The sequence below is a fragment of the Cervus canadensis genome, chromosome 21, assembly GCF_019320065.1.
Source record: "Cervus canadensis isolate Bull #8, Minnesota chromosome 21, ASM1932006v1, whole genome shotgun sequence".
NCBI lineage: Eukaryota > Metazoa > Chordata > Mammalia > Artiodactyla > Cervidae > Cervus > Cervus canadensis.
In genome coordinates, this window is record NC_057406.1 from 9,592,477 (window position 1) to 9,611,308 (window position 18,832).

Consider the following 18,832-nt stretch of genomic DNA (forward strand, 5'->3'; position numbering starts at 1 on the left):
GCCCCAGGAGAAGAGGGACAGATGGAGAGCCGCTGGCGTGGCCTTGGCTTGTCTGTGTTGATCCCAGGGGAGTGGGACCAAGAGACAGGACCCTGCCCCCTCGGGAGGGCATGTGATCCTCTTTCCAGAGGCTAACCAGGCAGAACCGCCCAGCCCCTGGCTGCTCTTTCCCTCTAATCCCCGCTGGAGAAGGGCCAGGCTGAAGGCTGCTGACCTGCTCTGATGTGGGTCAGCCTCCCCCAAAAGGCAGCCACCCAGAAGTCCCCCGGAGACCGGAGGGCCCATCATCCCCCCGGTGGCTGAAGTGGGAGCAGTGGCCAGTTCAGATTAACCGTGCTCAAATCAAGTGCTGCCTAGTGACTCTGCGAAGGTGAAAGTTTCTCCATGGATCTTAAATAAAAGAACTGAAATCCCTCCCGGGCTGTGTTAATATTCCAGAGATGTGCGGGTGAGCATGTTGCCAGCCCAGCTTGGCTCATGGATGTGTAGCAACCGTCCGAGCAAGCACTTCGTGGCTGCAACTCAAAAGGCTTTGGATCGGAACCTGATGAATGAAAATATGACCTTGGAAAGTTTAAAAAAGAGCCGACCACCAGAGACAAGACTGGCCTCGGTCTCAGAGACTGTTGGGTGGGTGCCCTCCCACCCTGGCCAAAGAAGGGAATGCCTATGAAACAGGAGTGAATCGTCACAGATAACGCCATGCCCTCCTGACCCTATCATCAGTGCTATATGTGTAGTAACTTGTTTATTCCCTATAACTCTCTCGAACCTAAGTGTGGCTGCAGCCCCATCGTACCGCTGAGGAAGCTGCAGCAGGGGGAGGTGGTGTAACTTGCCCACAGACACAGAGTGAGTAAGTGATGGGGCTTGAAGTCAAGTCCCGCCGTCTGACTCCAGAGCGCGCGGCTCTTTAACAGCCCTTGAAAATCCGGGGGCCTGACAGGACGGCACGGGCAGCGTGAGGAGCCCTTTCCCAGGATTCTGTGGGCAGATGACCTTACCCTCCAGACCTCTGTTCTCCTCATCTATAAACTAGGTGTATTAGTTTCCACTGTGGCTGACACAAACTGCCAGCAACTTAGTGACTTAAAAGACAAATTTATTATCTTCTGGTTTTGCAGTCAGAAGTCTGAAATGTATTTCATGGCGCTGAAGTCAAGACGTTGGCAGGGCCCCGTTCCTTCTGAAAGCTCGACGGGGGAGAATCTGTTTCCTTGCCTTTTCCAGCTTCTAGAGGCCACTTGCATTCTTTGGCTCAGGGCCCTTCCTCCAACTTCAAAGCCTCTCTTTTCCCCTCTTGTAAGAACCCTTGTGATTCTGTCTGGCCTACTCAGATAATCTGGGATAATCTCTTCATCTCAAGAGCCTTAATCACACCTGCAAGGTTCCTTTGGCCATTTAAGGTAAAATATTCACAGGTTTAGGTGAATATCTTTGGGAGGCCATTTTTCAGCCTTCCACACAGAAAATCTGTAGGGGACACGAAATGGCAAGGTATCGCCCAAGCATGAAGTGAAATGATAGAATAAAATCTTGGTGAGACGGTGAGAGTCTCTGAAATACCTAAGTTCCAAGGCAGGCGGCTGAGTCTGGGAACTATACATAGCTCTGTAGCTTTTCTGGAAAAGGTGGGTGTCTTCAGAACAGGAGTCAGCCAGAAGATGTCTTTCCCAGAGAAGGACGGGGTGGGGCTCTATTAGCGGCCGTGAGTGTTTGCATCACTCTGAGTTGTTTGCTAAGCTGTGGCGTGGTTCATCAAACCTCGCCAGGACCTGGTTGAATTGTACTTGAGATGCCCCCATCTCCCTGTACTCTGATCCTGTGATCACAGGTGCCCTTCTGGTGGCTGATAGGAGCTGCGGAGGACATTCATAAACCAGGACATTCATACTCCTCCCTTGCATGCTGGGTTGGCCTGACCCTGCTCCCCCAGGCCCCTGAAGCCTGGCTTTCTGCACCTGCCAGGCGAGCTCTGTCCAGCCTTGTGGCTTGCTGCTCCCTGAGGCCCTCCCAGAAGACCCTGTTACCCTGCCAGGATGTTGCGACTCCAATAAAACCCACTCCACACGGCTGCCAGGAGTGCTTTGTCAACTGTAGAGTGCCACAGGCCATCTGTCAGTCACGGCACGATGCCCCTCACCTGACAGTGTCCTGCTCTGGGTGCATCCCGGCTGAGTGTCCTCATTACCATGTCCCCACAGCAATCGTTCAGCAAGTACATTTCATCATGGTACTTAGTCCCTGCCCTCATGGTGCCCGACTCACAGGATGTTAAGGGAACAGCCTTAATCCCAGTTGTGGTAAATAATGGGAAAGGCCAGGGAGGACGTGCCACATGCAAACTGTAATAGTCCATAGAAGGTGACAGCTACAAAGGCAGGAAGGAGGGGGTGGTGGTAAAGATCTGGGAGCGGGTGGCACAGTAGAAGGTGTTGTTCCTGGGGGTCGGTACAGGGCTGATGGGAGGTGTCATGGAGTGTTAGAGTTGGAAGGAGTTGCAGAGCCCAAACAGTCATTTGGTTTCCCCCGCCCTTATCCAGCCAAAGCCTGTTGAGTGCTGACCACATCCAGGCCCTGAGGTAGGTGCTAGAGATCAGAGCTGCACATGAGACATGACCTCTGACCTCCACAAGCTTGCAGACTGATTAGGGGGAAGACAAGAAAGAGTAAACCACCCTCCAGAGGTTCCTCAATCAGTGTCCCTGCACCAGGAGACCTCTCTCCCTGTTTGATTGGGAGCTTCCTTCTTCTGGAAGCAGCCAGGACATTTTGCTATCTTGTGCCAGTTGGTTCAGACATCCCTATCTTGGTAGGTTCTCACCTTCCTGTTGCTCACACCAGGTGGACTAAGTTCTGATGGAGCACTTGGGACAAATCCCTTTGCCCTCAGTGGCGTGGCCTCTCCACATTGAAAGACGTGTGTGAGACAGCGTGAGTCAGCCTCCATCCTTTGCCCTGGCCTATCCTTTCCTCCAGCCAAACATCGAGGTCCTTCAGCAGAACTGTGGATGACGAGGAAGGGACCAAGTGACGGAAAGCCAGCAGCCTGCATTACGTGGCTTAATGCCTGGCATTCATCAGTCATCTGATTGATCCTTCTCTTCCAGGTCCCTGCTGTGTATCTGGTGCGATGCCAGGCCGAGAGATCGATGACTCAGGTGTAGGGAGACGGGAACACTGTCAGAACAAACCTCGTGGAGACAGCTGGGAGGGAGTGGGCCGCCCTCATGGAGGCTGTGATGCTGAGGATGGCTCGTGAGTGAAGGTGGTCACTTGCCACGAGGACCAGGGCTGAGAGGACGGTGCGTTGGGACGGGGCCAGGCCACATGTGGAGGGACCCTGTGTTGCCAGCACTCATGGAGGAGGCAGGGAGGGAGGCTGGGGCCTGGCTGCCAAGGGCTCTGGACCTCTGCATCCCACCGTCAAAGCCTAACGTGTTCTCACAGAGTTTCAGATCAGGAGGAGGGATGTGGGCATGTTTGAAGATAAGTGAAAAAATAAACTGCACTTGATTCCTGCTTCCTGGAGCATCACCTCCCCAAAGTGTTGGAGGATGGTCCAGGCCCGTGCCCCTTCTCCTCCTTTCTGGAATCCAGAACGCTTGAAATCCCAAAGGTTCTTCCTAAGTCTGCAGCAAACTAATTTTGTGGCAAAAATCTGACCTGAATTGATACAAGACTAATTATGGTCTTTAAAAATATCTCACCTTTCTCTGTGGAAATACTATGTGTTTGATTTGTGGGTGCCACCCAGACCCTTCTAGGGGTGTTACCACATAAGCACTGTATACAGCACCATGCATGTGTGCTAAAGTCACTCCACTTGTGTCCAGAGGGTCGCGAAGAGTCGGACATGACTGGAGCGACTTCACTTTCACGTTTCACTTTCATGTATTGGAGAAGGAAATGGCAACCCACTCCAGTGGGCTGCTGTCTATGGGGTCGCACAGGGTCAGACACGACAGAAGCGACTTAGCGGCAGACTGTAGCCCACCAGGCTCCTCTGTCCATGGGATTCTCCAGGCAAGGATACTTGAGTGGACTGCCCTTTCCTCCTCCAGGTGATACTCCCAACCCAAGGATTGAACCCGAGTCTCTTCTGTCTCCTGTACTGGCAGGTGGGTTGTTTACTATTAGTGCCACCTAGGAAACCCATAGAAAGAAAAAGAAAGTGAAGTCTGACTCTGCGACCCCATGGACTATAGCCCACCAGGCTCCTCTGTCCATGGAATTTTCCAGGCAAGAGTACTGCAGTGGGTTGCCGTTTCCTTCTCCAGGGGATCTTCCCGACCCAGGGATCAAACCTGGGTCTCCTGCATTGCGGGCAGACGCTTTACCATCTGAGCCACTAGGGAGGCCTGTACAGCACCACAATCCTTCCTTAAATCTGAGCAACTCTGAGTTGGTAGACTCCTTTGGCCCACGGGTCCTGCTTACAGCATGGTGCACCCAGAAAACCAGTTCGGTCACCTGCCCAGTCACTGCTGGGTGGCAGCACCGAGATTCCAGCTCGGCTTCCCTGACTCAGCCTCCTACCAAGTGCAGCAGGGGCAGGCGAATAAGGCCCACGTTTGGAGCCACCTCGCTGGAAGCCGCTGGGCCGCTGGAAGAGGCAGGACCAGGCCTTGACGGTGCTTTCATTCTGCTTCAGCCTGGGACTGAGGGAGGTGGGAGGACAGAGGCAGAGAGATTGCAGAGAAAGTTAGGAGCCATGTCAGTCACTGGCTGACTTTTCCCACTGCTTCCAGCATCACTCGAGACTTTCTTTATTCACACGTCCCCATCAGTAAAAGAACTTTGGGGACATGTGCCCCCATTATATGGATAGTGTTGTAGGTATCATATACTTTTATTTTCTTATTGTTACATTGTGAACTTTGGAGAAGGAAATGGCAACCCACTCCAGTATTCTTGCCTGGAGAATTCCATGGACAGAGGAGCCTGGTGGGGTCGCAAAGAGCCGGACACGACTGAACAAATAACACACACACACACACACACACACACACAGACACACACACACACACACACACACACACAGGAATTGAACCCAGGTCTCCTGCATCTCCTGCGTTGGCAGGCAGATTCTTTACTGCTGAGCCACTGGGGAAGCCAGTGTTTACACAAAAGCTGTAAAGATACACTGTTACAATACATGTATCATCAAACCTACACTAAAACTGGAATTCAGAAGATGAGTTAAAGATGTAATGATTTTTAAAAATTAAAAATTGTTGGTAGTTCAAAAACCTTCTGGCTTCATGTACTTATTTTTGGAAACTGTGCTCTGATGCTGTGGGAGAGAGCAGTTTGTTTAGCTACTTCGTTTTAATGGCTGCCCTCCCTGAAACAGATCCCTGCCTGGGACACGTAGCTGCACACAGAGGAAACGCATCACTGGCTTGTTTTCTAAATCGGGTTACTCATTTTTCCATCCATGCACGCGTATGCAGAGGATTTGTTGAAATTTGGCTAGTACATTTCCATCCTCCCTGAGGCCAATCAGATGTTCCTGTAAACTAAATGGAAGGTATTTTAAAGTTCTTAACGCATGAGTCCAAAACCCACTCAGATGCTTTGGAAATTTTTAAACAGATTAGAAAATTCTGTTACGTAGGCTTTTAGGAGCTCAGATATGAGCTTTTTTTTTTTTTTTAAGTTTCAGCATATTGTTTTGGGTGACATACTCTTGTAACAGGAGAAGTGTTTTTATATATAGTTTTCTGGAAACCTCTGCACTAACGGAGGTTTCTTTCAAAGAGCAGTTCCTAAAAAAAAAAAAAAAAAAAAAAAAACACCAAAGAGCAGTTTCTTTCTCACTGACTGTGATAACAAGCCTTTCCTGTGAGGAACATGTTAAACATGCTTAGAGATGTTGTTAGGCTTCCCTGGTGACTCAAGGGTAAAGAACCCGCCTGCTAATGCAAGAGATGTGGGTTTGATCCCTGGGTCAAGAAGATCCCCAGGAGAAGGAAATGGCAATTCACTCCAGTATTCTTGCCTGGGGAATCTCATGGACAGAGGAGCCAGGCAAGCTACAGTCCATGGGGTCACAAGAGTCGGACTTGACTTAGCCACTAAAATAGCACCAAAAGATGTTTTTGAAACATGCTTGGGACGCACATCTCTGACAGCCAATGGTCACAGGGGAAAATGGGCAAGTAGAACTTTTTTTTTGGTTAAAGAAAGATGTGTTGAGGTCAGTGATTAGGTTTGACAGATCATTTTGATTGTGTTTCTACGAGATAACTGGTAAGTCTCCAATAGAGATGATTTCCTGAGTCAGTATCCATCTCATTACAAATTTGGTGGGAAATTCTCCTGTTCTATGGTCGAAAACTTTATTATGAAAAGTGTCTAACAGGGGGAAGTAGAGTGCCTAGTAGACTATGTTTCTACCTGCCAGTCACTCAGTGGCAACAGTTAGTGACATCTGGCGGTCTTGTTGGCATCTGTCTCTCTCCCCATTTTCAAAGAGCAAAATCCCAGCTGTCACGTTCTTTTTCACCCTTAAGTAGTTCAGTATGCATCTCTACTTGATAAGGACCTTTTGAAACCTTTTAAATTTTGAAACAATTATAGGCTCATGTAGTAAGTGAAGAAGTGAAGTCGCTCAGTCGTGTCCAACTCTTTGCGACCCCGTGGACTGTAGCCTGCCAGGCTCCTCTATCCATGGGATTTTCCAGGCAAGAATACTGGAGTGGGTTGCCATTTCTCATAGGAAGTTGCAAAAGTAGTACATAAAATCCCATGTACCTTTCCTCCCCCAAGGCTAACAACTCAAAATTGCTGTAGGCCAATATCAAAACCAGGATGTGGACATTAGTACAGTTTTTTGAAAATATTTATTTATTTGGCTGTGCCAGGTCTTAGTTGTGGCATGTGAGACCTTTAGTTGAGCCATGAAAACTCTTAGTTGCTTCATGTGGGACCTAGTGCCCTGACCAGAGATTGAACCTGGGGCCCCTGCCTTGGGAGCATGGAGTCTTAGCCACTGGACCACGAGGGAAGTCCCTATGGTACTGCTAACTAGACAACAGTTGTTGTTTAGGCTCTAAATCGTGTCTGACTCTACAGTCCATGGACTGTAGCCCACCAGGCTCCTCTGTCCATGGGATTTCCCAGGCAAGAATACTGGAGTGGGTTGCCTTTTCCTCCTCCGGGAGATCTTCCCAACCCAGGGATCAAACCCGCATCTCCTGCACTGCAGGTGGACTCCGAGCTCCCAGGGAAGCCCAACTAGACAACAGAAGACAGACCTTGCGCAGTTTTCCCTGTTTGCTTGTGTGGGTCCTTTTTTGCAGTTTTGTCTCCTGTAGTCTCATGTAGCCACCACCACTTCAAGATACAAAGTATGTCTCCGTCTGGAGGGAACTCCTGTGTTTCCCTCTGTGTATTTGTGCGCCCACTTTCCTTGCTGCCTCGGCCAGCCACTGATCTGTTCTCCATCTTTATAGATTTGTTGTCTTGAGTATGTTATATAAATGGAACCAGGCAGTATGTGGTATTTTAAGACTGACAGTTTTCACTAAACAATACCTGGAGATCCGTTTAGACTGCTGCCTGTATCAATAGTTTGTTCCTTTTTGTTGCTGAGTAGTGTTCCATGGTCTGGATGTACCAAAAGCTTAAACTTTCACTTGTAGAAGGACATATGGATTGTTTCCATGTTTCCATGACAGTTACAAACACAGCTGCTGTGAACATTTCGTGTATAGGTTTTTGTGTGAATGTACATTTTCATTTCCCTAGGATAAATGTCTAAGAGTGATTACTGAGTTGTATGGTAAGTGCCTGTTAGTTTTATAAGAAACTTCCAGACTCTCTTCCAGAGCGGCTCTACCATCTCATACTGCCTCCAGGAACATATGTATGAGCCAGTTTCTCTGCATCCTCACCTATGTTTGATGTCACTATTTCATATTTGTATGTGGGTAGTGATACTTCATTGTGGTTTTAGTTTGCATTTTCCTAATTGCTAATATTGAATAGCCGTTTACATGTTGACCATGCAACTTCTTGTGTGAAATGTCTGTTTGTATCTTTTGCTAATTTTCTGACTGAATTTGTTTGTTTGTTTATTTGTTTGTTTTTACTATTTAGCTTTGAGCATTTTATATGCTATATTTTATATTTTATATTCCAGATGCTGGTATTTGTTGGATATGTGGCTCAAAGATATTTTCTTCTGCTCTGTGGCTTGTCTTTTCATGCTGTTCGCATAATCACAGCGTGAAAGTTTTTACTTTTGGTGACGTCCACTCAGTTTTTCCTTTTAGAGGGTCATGCTTTTGGTGGTTAAGAACGCTGCACCTAGCTCTGTGTTTCAAAGATTTTCTCCTATGTCTTCTAAAAGGTTTGTAGTCTTATATTTTGCATTTAAAAAAATGATCTATTGTTTTATTTTTGACTTTGCTGAATTTTTGTTGCTCCTAACACGGGCTTTCTCTAGTTGCAGTGAGTGGGGGCTACTATTTGTTGAGGTGCCCGGGCTTCTCCTTGTGGTGGTTTTTCTGTTGTGGAGCATGAGCTCTAGGGTGCATGCGCTTCAGTAGTTGCAACTCTCGGTCCCTAGAGTAAAGCTAGTTGTGGTGTGTGGGCTTAGTTGCTCTGTGGCATATGGGATCTTCCTGGACAAGGGATTGAACCCATGCCCCCTGCATTGGCAGGCAGATACCTATCCACTGAGACACCAGGGAAGTCCCTATATTTTGCACTTATTTTTTTATTATTTGTTTTAATTTTTTTATATTTTGCATTTAAATCCATGATCCATTTTGAATTAATTTTTGTGTATGGTGTAGGCTTTAGGTTCAGTTCAGTTAGTCAGTTCAGTCACCAGTTGTGTCCGACTCTTTGTGACCCCATGAACCGCAGCACGTCAGGCCTCCCTGTCCATCACCAACTCCCAGAGTCCACCCAAACCCATGTCCATTGAGTTGGTGATGCCATCCAGCCATCTCATCCTCCATCGTCCCCTTCTCCTCCTGCCTTCAATCTTTCCCAGCATCAGGGTCTTTTCCAGTGAGTCAGCTCTTCATATCAGGTGGCCAAAGTATTGGAGCTTCAGCTTCAGCATCAGTCCTTCCAATGAACACCCAGGACTGATCTCCTTTAGGATGGACTGGTTGGATCTCCTTGCAGTCCAAGGGACTCTCAAGAGTCTTCTCCAACACCACAGTTAGGTTAAGGTTCTTTTTTTTGTTGGTCTCTGGATATCCAGTTGTTCTAGCTAGCACTATTTATTGAAATGATTATTCTTCCTCCATTGATAAACACATTTATTTTTGCATACCTACCATGCACCTAATGTGGGCTTCCCAAGTGGCTCACCAGTGAAGAACCCACCTGCCAATACAGAAGATACGGGTTCGATCCCTGGGTTGGGAAGATCCCCTGGAGGAGGAAATGGCAACCCACACCAGTATTCTTGCCTGGAGAATCCCATGGACAGAGGAGCCTGGTGGGCTATGGTCCATAGGGTCACAAAGAGTTGGACATGACTGAAGCGACTTAGCACATGTACCTAACAAAATTGGCAGGAATTCTCATGTGCTATCTATTTCAAAGGTGTCTTCTTCTATTTTTAATTTATTTTTTATTTTCTTTTAACTTCTTGTTTTATATTGGAGTATAACCAATTATACTCCAATGGGGTCGCTAAGAGTAGGACACGACTGAGCGACTTCACTTTCACTTTTCACTTTCATGCATTGGAGGAGGAAATGGCAACCCACTCCAGTATTCTTGCCTAGAGAATCCCAGGGACGGGGGAGCTTGGTGGGCTGCCGTCTCTGGGGTCGCACAGAGTCGGACACAGCTGAAGCGACGTAGCAGCAGCAGCAGCATGGAGACTCAACCAGGTCCACGCGTTGCATTTAGTTGTAATGTCTCCTTGGCCTCCTGTTCTATTACTGCCCCTCAGCCACCTTTGTTTATAAACCTTTGATTCCTGGGAGAAACCAGGTCCTTTGTCCTATAGAACGGTCCCATGGTCTGGCTTTGCTGCTGCTTCCTCATGGTATCATTTCATCTGTTGTGCTACCCTCTGTATTTCCTGGATACTGGTGGTTGGTTCTAGGGACTTGCTTTGATTCCAGTTCACTTTTGGGATGAGGGTTCTTCCTAGATGATGTCGTGTGTGTTCTGTGTACCCCATGCCCCTCTTCAGTGATGTTGACCGTGACTGTGGCCTGTTTCATCCCTTATCAGATTCCCTAGCAGCCTCACCCAGTGGTTTTATCATCCACTGATGATCCATATCTATGTCCATTGTTTGTATTAGGAGTTGCAAAATGGTCATTTTTTGGTTGCATTCTGTCTTCATTTACTAATGGGACTTGTGTAAAGTGGAAACTCCCCTGACAATGATGTCGTTACCTTCAAATATTATAGATGAAGCAACTGAAGCTCTGAGACATGAAGTCAAGCTTGCAGGTGGTGGAGTCCAGTAGGAACTCGGCTTGGTGACCTCACAGCTGGAGCTTGGGTATGCTCCTTGGAGCTCTGCCCAAAGCCGCTGCCACTTTGAAGCCTTCCCCGAGCCCTCTCCCCAGCCTTGGCCAAGGCAGTTGGTGCTTCCTTGGGGCTCCCTGGGTAGTGGGCATTCCCTTGTGCAATGTGGTAGGGGTGAGGCCTCCAGGTTCCCCAGTCACGTAGAGCAGGCGTGTAGAGAAGCCGTGAGTCCTTAAACCTGGTCTTCCATGCCTAGCACAGTGTCCAGAGGCCTCAGGTAGTGTTTGCCGGAAAGACGACTCCAGTGTCTCCCCTCAGGCTCTCTACCACGACCCTGGCAGTTTAACTTCAGTCGATTAAGAACATACAGGGGACCTGCTAGAGCTGAGGTTCTGAGCTCCATCTGTGAGTCCGCCCCCTCTGGTGTGTGTGGGTTGCGTGGAAAAAAGGCAGCTATGGAGGTCCTTTCCCCTGGGGAGCAAACCCTCTACTTCTCCCAGGTCTGAGGTGTTACCAGGCCAGTGTCCTGCTCGCTCTCGCGACCCAGGCAGGCAGAGCTTCTTTCCAGGAAGGTGCCTGTCCCGAGTGTGAAAGGATGGGAGCCAGTGCCCACCCCCTGCCGCCAGTGCCCACACTCTGTGAAGTTTGCAGGGTTTAGTGCCATGAGCTGCCCAGGGTCCCGGAAACAGGGCAAGCCCTTGAGAGCCGCCTTCACCTGCCTCTCTGGGTGCCGGGGACCCTGTGCCTGTAAGTCAGAACACTGCCTGAAGTATTTGGGAGGTTATTATGAAAATCCTAGAGTTATTTGGTGGTACCTCCAGAAGTATTTTGGGGGTTATTGTGAAAGTTCTCGAGTCATTTGGTGGAACCCCCAGAAGTATTTTGGGGGTTATTGTGAAAGCCCTTGAGTCATTTGGTGGTACCCTGGAAGCTGTAAACACCCAGTTTCACTTTGTTCTCCTCATCTCTAGGATGCAGACAGTCCTACTTACTTCAGAGTGGCTGTTAAAAAAGGCATGAGATCATGTGGGGGGAAATGGTTTGTAAACAGCGAGGGCCGCCTGAGAATGAGGTCAATGGTCTGTAAATCACGGGGCCCCAGCACGAGACATGGTCAGAAACGTGGCTGGTGTGGGTCAGGCCGCAGGAGCGCCCGCCAAGGCCGCGGCTTCCCCTCCTGGGAAGTACCTCCCTCCCCTTCCTGCTAGGAGTCAGGGCCATGGTGAGACAGCCATGACCCCCGTCCTGGAAGGGGGCTTTGGAGCCCAGGGGGGCAGCTCATCCATGGCCCCCATTGGTAGACAGTACGCACCTGGAACATGTTCTAGGACCCGGGTTGAAGTCCTGGGTCTGATTTGGGGGCAAGTCACCCGCCCTCTGAGTGGACTTCTTGGGAACCAGATGACCGACATAAGGAGAGCACTCGAGGGAGAGGAAGCAAAGCCCAGCAGGAAACCAGCCGCACTGAATAGATGCCCTAGCGGGTCACCCCTTGGCGGGGCCAGAGCTCAGTGGTTACCCCGTCTCGGGAAGTCCGTACGCAGTCTCGTCAGCGCTGCTGTTAGTCGAGGACAAAACAGCCTTTGACACACCCAGTCCTTGCTCAGAAGGAGAAGATGGAAGCATGTCTGTACTTCCTGAAGCCCCCCCCCCCATTTCCTTGTGTTTATTCATTTAATTTGGGATGACAGACAAAGATGATGATTTACAACCCAAATCTTCTCTTTTAGGAAATATTTCTGGCACTGGTTTTCAATGTTGCAACCATACTTACAGGAGCTATTCTTAGACTTGTCACTGTGTCTCTTTTTCAAAGCGCCACCAGTCTTTATATAGACACCTTCTCCAGTTTTGAGTTTCTTTATATAGATGCCTTCTCCAGTTTTGAGTTTTTAATCGAGATTCTTCTCTCGGTCGGCGCGTTAGAGATAGTTTATTTTTACAGGAAAATAGAAACACAGGGGGCTCTTCCAGGGTTAAAACATATAGCTAAGAGCAGACATGACTCAGATGGGGGCAGAGGGGTGGGGAGGTGTGGGAAAAATCCTCTTCTTCGTCTTGGGGTCAGGATGCACCTCGGGAAGACCCCAGGAAACCTCCTGTTGGTGTCGGTATCTTGTAGCTCAGACGGGGAGGGCACTGGGAGAGGTCATCTGGGCTGACTGCAGGGTTCAGGCTGGGATGGTTGGGTGTGGGGGGTTGGCCGTTTTCTGGGTTAGGCAGTGGAGACCCTCTGGGGTCCACTGAGCCTGTGCAGACACACAGCTGGTCGTGGTGGAGCTGAGGCTTGAGCTTCAGCCAGGGCTCTTTCTTGTCTCACCTTCACATCTGTTTGCATCAGTGGTTGGACGGTCACGTGGTCCATTGCGGGTTAGTCTGGGGCCTTTGCTGCATGGATGCTCCGTGACCCCAGGATGGCATTGTCCAACCTGTCAACAGGTGGCAACACTGAAAAGGACTTCCATCAGGGCCATGGGTCTTGGCAAGTCTGTGGGGGGGAGTGACCAGTCCTGAGCTTTCCAGAGCTTTCCAGGTGCTTCTGATGGAATGGCTTCACTGTTTGAGAGTGATGCCAGCCCCCAGCCTGCCATTGGCCCTTGTTTGTAAACTTGCCAGGAGAGCCATAACAACAGTTCTTCTGTAATATATGGTTTCCTTCCAATGTGAAACTATTAATTTATTACCCCAGATACTGAAGTTGCTACCAGGAAGTGTGGGGCCGACATGACAGTCCACGTGGGGTAACTGCCCGGGATGCTGGAGTGCCATCCTGTGTCCCGCCCACTCCCATCTTTACTTTCCCCACCCAGAATCTTCCTTTATGTCAGCTGCCTCAACCCTATTCTTTGCTTCTCTCTGACGTACCTCAAATTCCTTTTGAAATGAGGAGTGGAAATCGATGGATGATAAAATAAACATTATAAGTGGTCTTGGTGCTAAGCTTGCTGCAGGGGATTCCAAGATAGAAAAGGGGTCTTGCCTTGAAGAGTGGGCAGACTTAGGAGGATAAATGCAAGCAAATGACAGCGGCACGTGTCATGTAGGACAACAGAGGCGGGTGACATGCATGGAAGCACCTAAATGGGCAAAGTGAACAGGGCAGGCTTTTAGGAAGAGCGGTCCATGAGCTAAATTAAAAGGTGAGCAGTTTGGAGGTGGGGAAGGGCCATAAAATGTCCAGCACGACACAGCAGGATGGTGAGGACCAAGTGTCAGCCGTTAGGAAAACTGGGGAGAAATATCAGAGGGGGTGCCTCAGCACTAAAGTGACCCTGCTAGACTGTAACAGAGGTGTAAAGATGGTTGGAGACCACACAATCACTGAACACCCGCTCTGTCCTATGCCCGCACTGACCAAGGGCCGGAGATCCAGTCCTGAGCAGAACAGGGCCCCTGCTGTCAGGGAGCTAGTATCTGGTGCGGGAGACAGACAGTTAACGAACACGTGAGTGATGTATGATTTGTCAGCTGGAGTCAGGTGGTGATGAGTGCTCTGGAGAGAAATAAAGAGGTCAGAGTGCCTTGGGTGAGGGTGGTCACCCATTTGAATGGGTGGTCAGGGCAGAGACCTAAAGGGTGTGTGGGAGGTGCTGTGTGGTGGGGCAGAGGCCGTGCAAAGGCCCTGTGGCAGGAGCAGGCGTGGCTTGTTGGAGCCACAGGAGGCTCGTGTGACTGGAATGGAGGATTATGATGGGAATGGACTTGAGATCAGAGAGTGTAGAGGGCCCATCAGGCAGTCTGTGGGCCTCTGTAAGGACAACAGCTTGTAGTCTGATGGAGACAGGAGCCATTGGAGGGTTTTGAGCAGAGGAAGGGCTCAATCTGACCGATGTCTTAGAAGGTTCACTTGCTGCTCTGTGTGGATGGTGGGGCCAAGGAAGAAGCAGAGAGATTGGTCAGGAGTCTGTTCCATTAATCCAGGGGCTGGAGTGAGGCATGGTCAGGGTCTGGTCACATTTTGAAGGAGATGTAAAGCCTAGAATGTTCTTTGCAGTGCCGCTGCTGACACTGGAAGGAGGCTAACACTGTGGTTCCCTCTTTCTAGGCCAGCTCGTCATTAGCTCTGAGGCTTTCTCTCAGGAAGCCCCCTGCTGCCGGGCACCATGACCGTGAGGGGGGCCGCGCTGGCCCCGGATCCAGCGTCACCCACCACGGCAGCAGCCTCGCCCAGCGTCTCCGTGATCCCTGAGGGTAGCCCCACGGCCATGGAGCAGCCCGTGTTCCTGATGACAACCGCTGCTCAGGCCATCTCTGGCTTCTTCGTTTGGACAGCCCTGCTCATCACCTGCCACCAGGTACCCAGGCCAGGCGAGCCAGCAAGCCCCAGTGCTCCAGGGGAGGTGGTCCCGAGAGGTTTCTCATCCAACATAGTATTAGTTAGGCCAGGCCAGGCTACACTGCAGTAATAAATAAGCCCTGAATCTCAGGGGCTTCCCCGGGGGAGTCGGGTTCTTGCTCAGCCAGCCCAGTGCCGGTCAGTTTCCATTCTGTGGCTCCAGCATCTTACAGTTGCAAGACACCATCTGTCTGACAACTGCAGGGAAGGGTGTGTGTACAAAGTACTCTGAATATTTAACTTTCTCAACCAGAAATGGTCCACCTTCCGTGGGCCAGAACTGGTCATGTGTCCAGCCCAAGCTATAGGGGACCCTGGGAACTGTGTACAGGGTGGCAGTGTCCCCTGTGCAGATGAGAAAATAGAGACCCAGAGAGGAAGGAGGGAGGAGACACTAGCCTAGTCACATACAAGTTGGTGGCAGAGCCGGGACAGAAGTCAAGTTTCCCATCCCCCTGGGCTCGCCTTCCCAGGGGAGGCTGCCGTGGGCTGGGATGTTCCTTGGCTGCCCAAAGAAGAAGGTTTGAAGGCTGCTCCGTGCAGAGGGAGGCTGAACCCGTTCCGGTCCCAGGGTTCCCCATCCCTCCTAGAACCCGACTGCTTCCCAGGCGGCTGGCTCACAGCAGATGGGAAATGCTTCGTCTTCCTCCTGCCGAGCACAGGGCTTGGCTGGGCCAAGCATGAAGTCATGGGAGCTGGGATGAGGGAGACTCTGGCTGCTGGGACTGTTGCATCGTGGTTAGAGCCATTCTTGGCATTTGTGTGCAGCTTTTATTTTTTCCCCTGCTTTCTAAAAACTGCATTGCATTCTCCCAACTTGCCAGCAAGGCAGGCAGCGCTGCCCCTGTTCAACAGATGGGAAAGTGAGACCCAGAATGAGGCTGTTGCTGCAGCCACTCAGCCAGAAAGGACTTCCACCTTCTGTGGAAGGGAGGGTCCTGTCTGTCCTGCCCTCTGCACCATAAGTTAGTTAAGGGACAGGGCAGGGTGGGCCACTGCCTGTTCACCTGTGTTTTAGCTCCACGCCCCAGGGACAGGTGTTTAGAAAGTCCTGGGGATGGAGGGACAGTACATGCATGTTAATCTACTCCTGCATCAGGCACCTGGTTCCCAAACCCACCCATGCACACATCCTGGTCCCCAGGGAGCTTGTCATCGCTGTGGACCCCAGCTCATCCCTGACTGATTTGCATAATCTTGGGGGTGACCCTGGGCCTGCGAGGCAGCCTGGGCACCTGCGAGGCAGCCTGTGGGCTTCACGCACCCCTTGGTCGGATGCTTACAACAGCCTCACCTGGGAAGTGTATGTCATCACAGTGGAGAGAGGAGGACGCAGAGGCTCAGGGCTGAGTTAACGTGGTGGTCCCCGTGCTAGTTGAGGGCAGAGCCGGACCCGGGCGGGCTCCTCCTCCCGTGGAGCGGGCGGGCCATGGTCTCTGGGGCTCCGGCTGACCGCCCCTCTCCGCCCCCAGATCTACATGCACCTGCGCTGCTACAGCTGCCCCAACGAGCAGCGCTACATCGTCCGCATCCTCTTCATTGTGCCCATCTACGCCTTCGACTCCTGGCTCAGCCTCCTTTTCTTCACCAACGACCAGTACTACGTGTACTTCGGCACCGTGCGTGACTGCTACGAGGGTGAGGACGGCTCGGGCGGCAGCCAGAGGGCTGTGGGGGGGGGGGTGGCTGGGAGCTGTGCACCCCCACTTTGTCTGGGAGCTAGAAGACCCTCTTCCCGGCTTCCTCCTGGAGGGGCCACCCGTCCCTTCTTGACCCCCTTCAGGGTTTTCCACCCAGATACCAGCACACATGTAACCAGGTGTCACCTGCTGAGATGCTTCGTGACGTGGCCCCCAAACTCCTCCGCAGACACCTGGGATCAGGGCTCCTTTCTCAGTGCTGGCATCTCTGGTGAGGGTGGGGGCAGCAAATAAGTGGCTCATTGGTAGATAGAAAGGGCTTCTCTTCTGTGGAAGGGAGGGTCCTGTCTGTCCCACCCTCTACACCATAAGTTAGTTAAGGGACAGGGCAGGGTGGGCCACTGCCTGTTCACCTGTGTTTTAGCTCCACACCCCAGGGACAGGTGTTTAGAAAGTCCTGGGGATGGAGGGACAGTACATGCATGTTAATCGACTCCTGCATCATGCACCTGGTTCCCAAACCCAGCCATGTACACATCCTGGTCCCCAGGGAGCATGTCCTCGCTGTGGATCCCAGCTCATCCCTGACTGATTTGCATAATCTTGGGGGTGACCTCATGGCCCAGGTCTTCAAGGCTGCCTGGGCACCACCACACACAACCTGTGGGCTTGACGCACCCCTGTACCACTAGGTACAGGTGGGTAAGGGGCTTGTCTCATGTGTGGTGTGGACACATCACTTGCTCCTGTGCTGAGCTCCAAGCACCCGGCCAGGCCCCGTGCTGGGCTCCGGGCAAGACAACCCTCACCCTGCCTGCCGTGTGGGAATCTGTGTAGCCTAAACAGCACAAGGAGACAGGGATACTCTCTCCCAGTGGCCCTGGCTGGGGATGGGGGTGGGATGGGGCAGGGATCAGTGTCTTAGAGATGAATCGGCATCTGCCAGGCAGTGGCATGGATGAGCATTCATTCTGGGCAGAGAGGAATCTCAGCGTGCCAGTTTGGGGGTGCTGGGAGCTGCGGGGGTGGGGGGTAGCCACGGCCAGAGGAGAGGCCAGTGGCTAGAGGCGATGGGCCTGGGAGGCAGGGATGGGGATGTACACAGCCTTGGGGGCATAGAAGGAAACGGAAGCTTTCTGTTTTACTGGTGATACACAGGAATATGACATGACTGGAAATTGCAGTTTAGAAAATCTCCAGTTGCTGAGTGGGTGAAGGAAGGGGAGGCCAGAGACCCCAGGACAGGTCTCAGGCCAGCGATGCTTCGGCCTGTCCCCAGGCAGGCCAGCAGGGAGAGGAAGGAGGACGCTTGAACTCAAGATCGCTGCTCTGATGCCCACCCTCCTCAATAGTTCTATGCTTTCCTGTCTCCTCCCTGTACCTGCGCTGATGGTTTTGGGTAGAATGACCAAACATGGTTTTCCTTATACCGAGGCTCTGACCACAACTGATTATCTGCTTCCCAGACCCTGGAGAAGGAGGGGGCAGCGCTTTGTCCTGGCCCTGGATATTGGAGTGCAGTGTGCTTGGCCCCAAAGAAGCCAGAGTCTCTGCTCTCATCTCACTTTGAACATGTGTATCCCTGAAGACTCGCAGGGCACAGGAAGTGGCCTTTGAACTTGAGGAGATAATGCAGGCACCCGGTGGGCCCCCCTGTCCCTGCAGCCATGCCAGCCTCCTTTCCCACCCAGCCCACCACATCCGTTTTCCCAGTGTCTGCAGAGCTCTTTCATCTTGACTCCAGCATCTCCTCAGAAAGGCCTGCCTGTGGCTCCGGCTCCCAGCCCCTGTTTGCAGTTAAGCATGGGTAGCGTGTGAGCCTGATTTGCTCCGTCTCCCTCATGGACTGTCAGCTCCACGAGAGCAGACACGGGCAGAGAGCACAGGCAACAGAGCCAGCAGGTGAGAGGTGCTCGCGCCCTCTGTATGTTTGGAACGGATAAGGGAAGACTCTGAGCTTCCACTGCAGGGGGTGCAGGTTTGATCTCTGGGTGGGGAACTAAGAGCGTGTGTGCGGCTTGGCACAGCCAAAACAAGAAAAGACTTTATTAAACATCTGCTACGTGCCTTGCAGTCACCCACGTGGGGCCTCGCTGAATCCCCGGGGCTGGAGTCCCTGCCCGGCTCTGTCAGGTGAGAGCGTGGCAGCTGGGCGGGGCCCGTAGAGCCTGATGTTCCTGGAAGCACTGGAATCCCCCGGGAAACCACTGGGCACCTAGGGAGTGGTAAAGCCTGAGGATGGGGACGGTGGGGCTCCCTTTTCTGTTCAGCTGCCAGCCTCGCCACGGTGCCCAGGAGCAGCCTCTGCCCACTGGTTTCTTTGGAAGCAAAAAGCACTTCCCTACTGGGGGCCCAGGGTGGGGCTTATCCTGTGTGATGGGGGGACAAGTATAGACTC

General features: G+C 51.5%; 1 protein-coding gene across 3 annotated transcripts in view; it reads left to right on the forward strand.

Moving 5' to 3' along the window:
• TMEM184B (transmembrane protein 184B) overlaps nt 1–18,832 on the forward strand; it is a 50,398-nt gene that overhangs the window by 11,571 nt on the left and 19,995 nt on the right. For all 3 annotated transcript variants that reach the window (XM_043439888.1, XM_043439889.1, XM_043439890.1), the window contains 2 exons: nt 14,504–14,753; nt 16,267–16,432. In XM_043439888.1, the coding sequence (XP_043295823.1) occupies nt 14,562–14,753; nt 16,267–16,432 (358 nt within the window). In that variant the 5' untranslated portion in view covers nt 14,504–14,561. The remainder of the gene's footprint in view (nt 1–14,503; nt 14,754–16,266; nt 16,433–18,832) is intronic.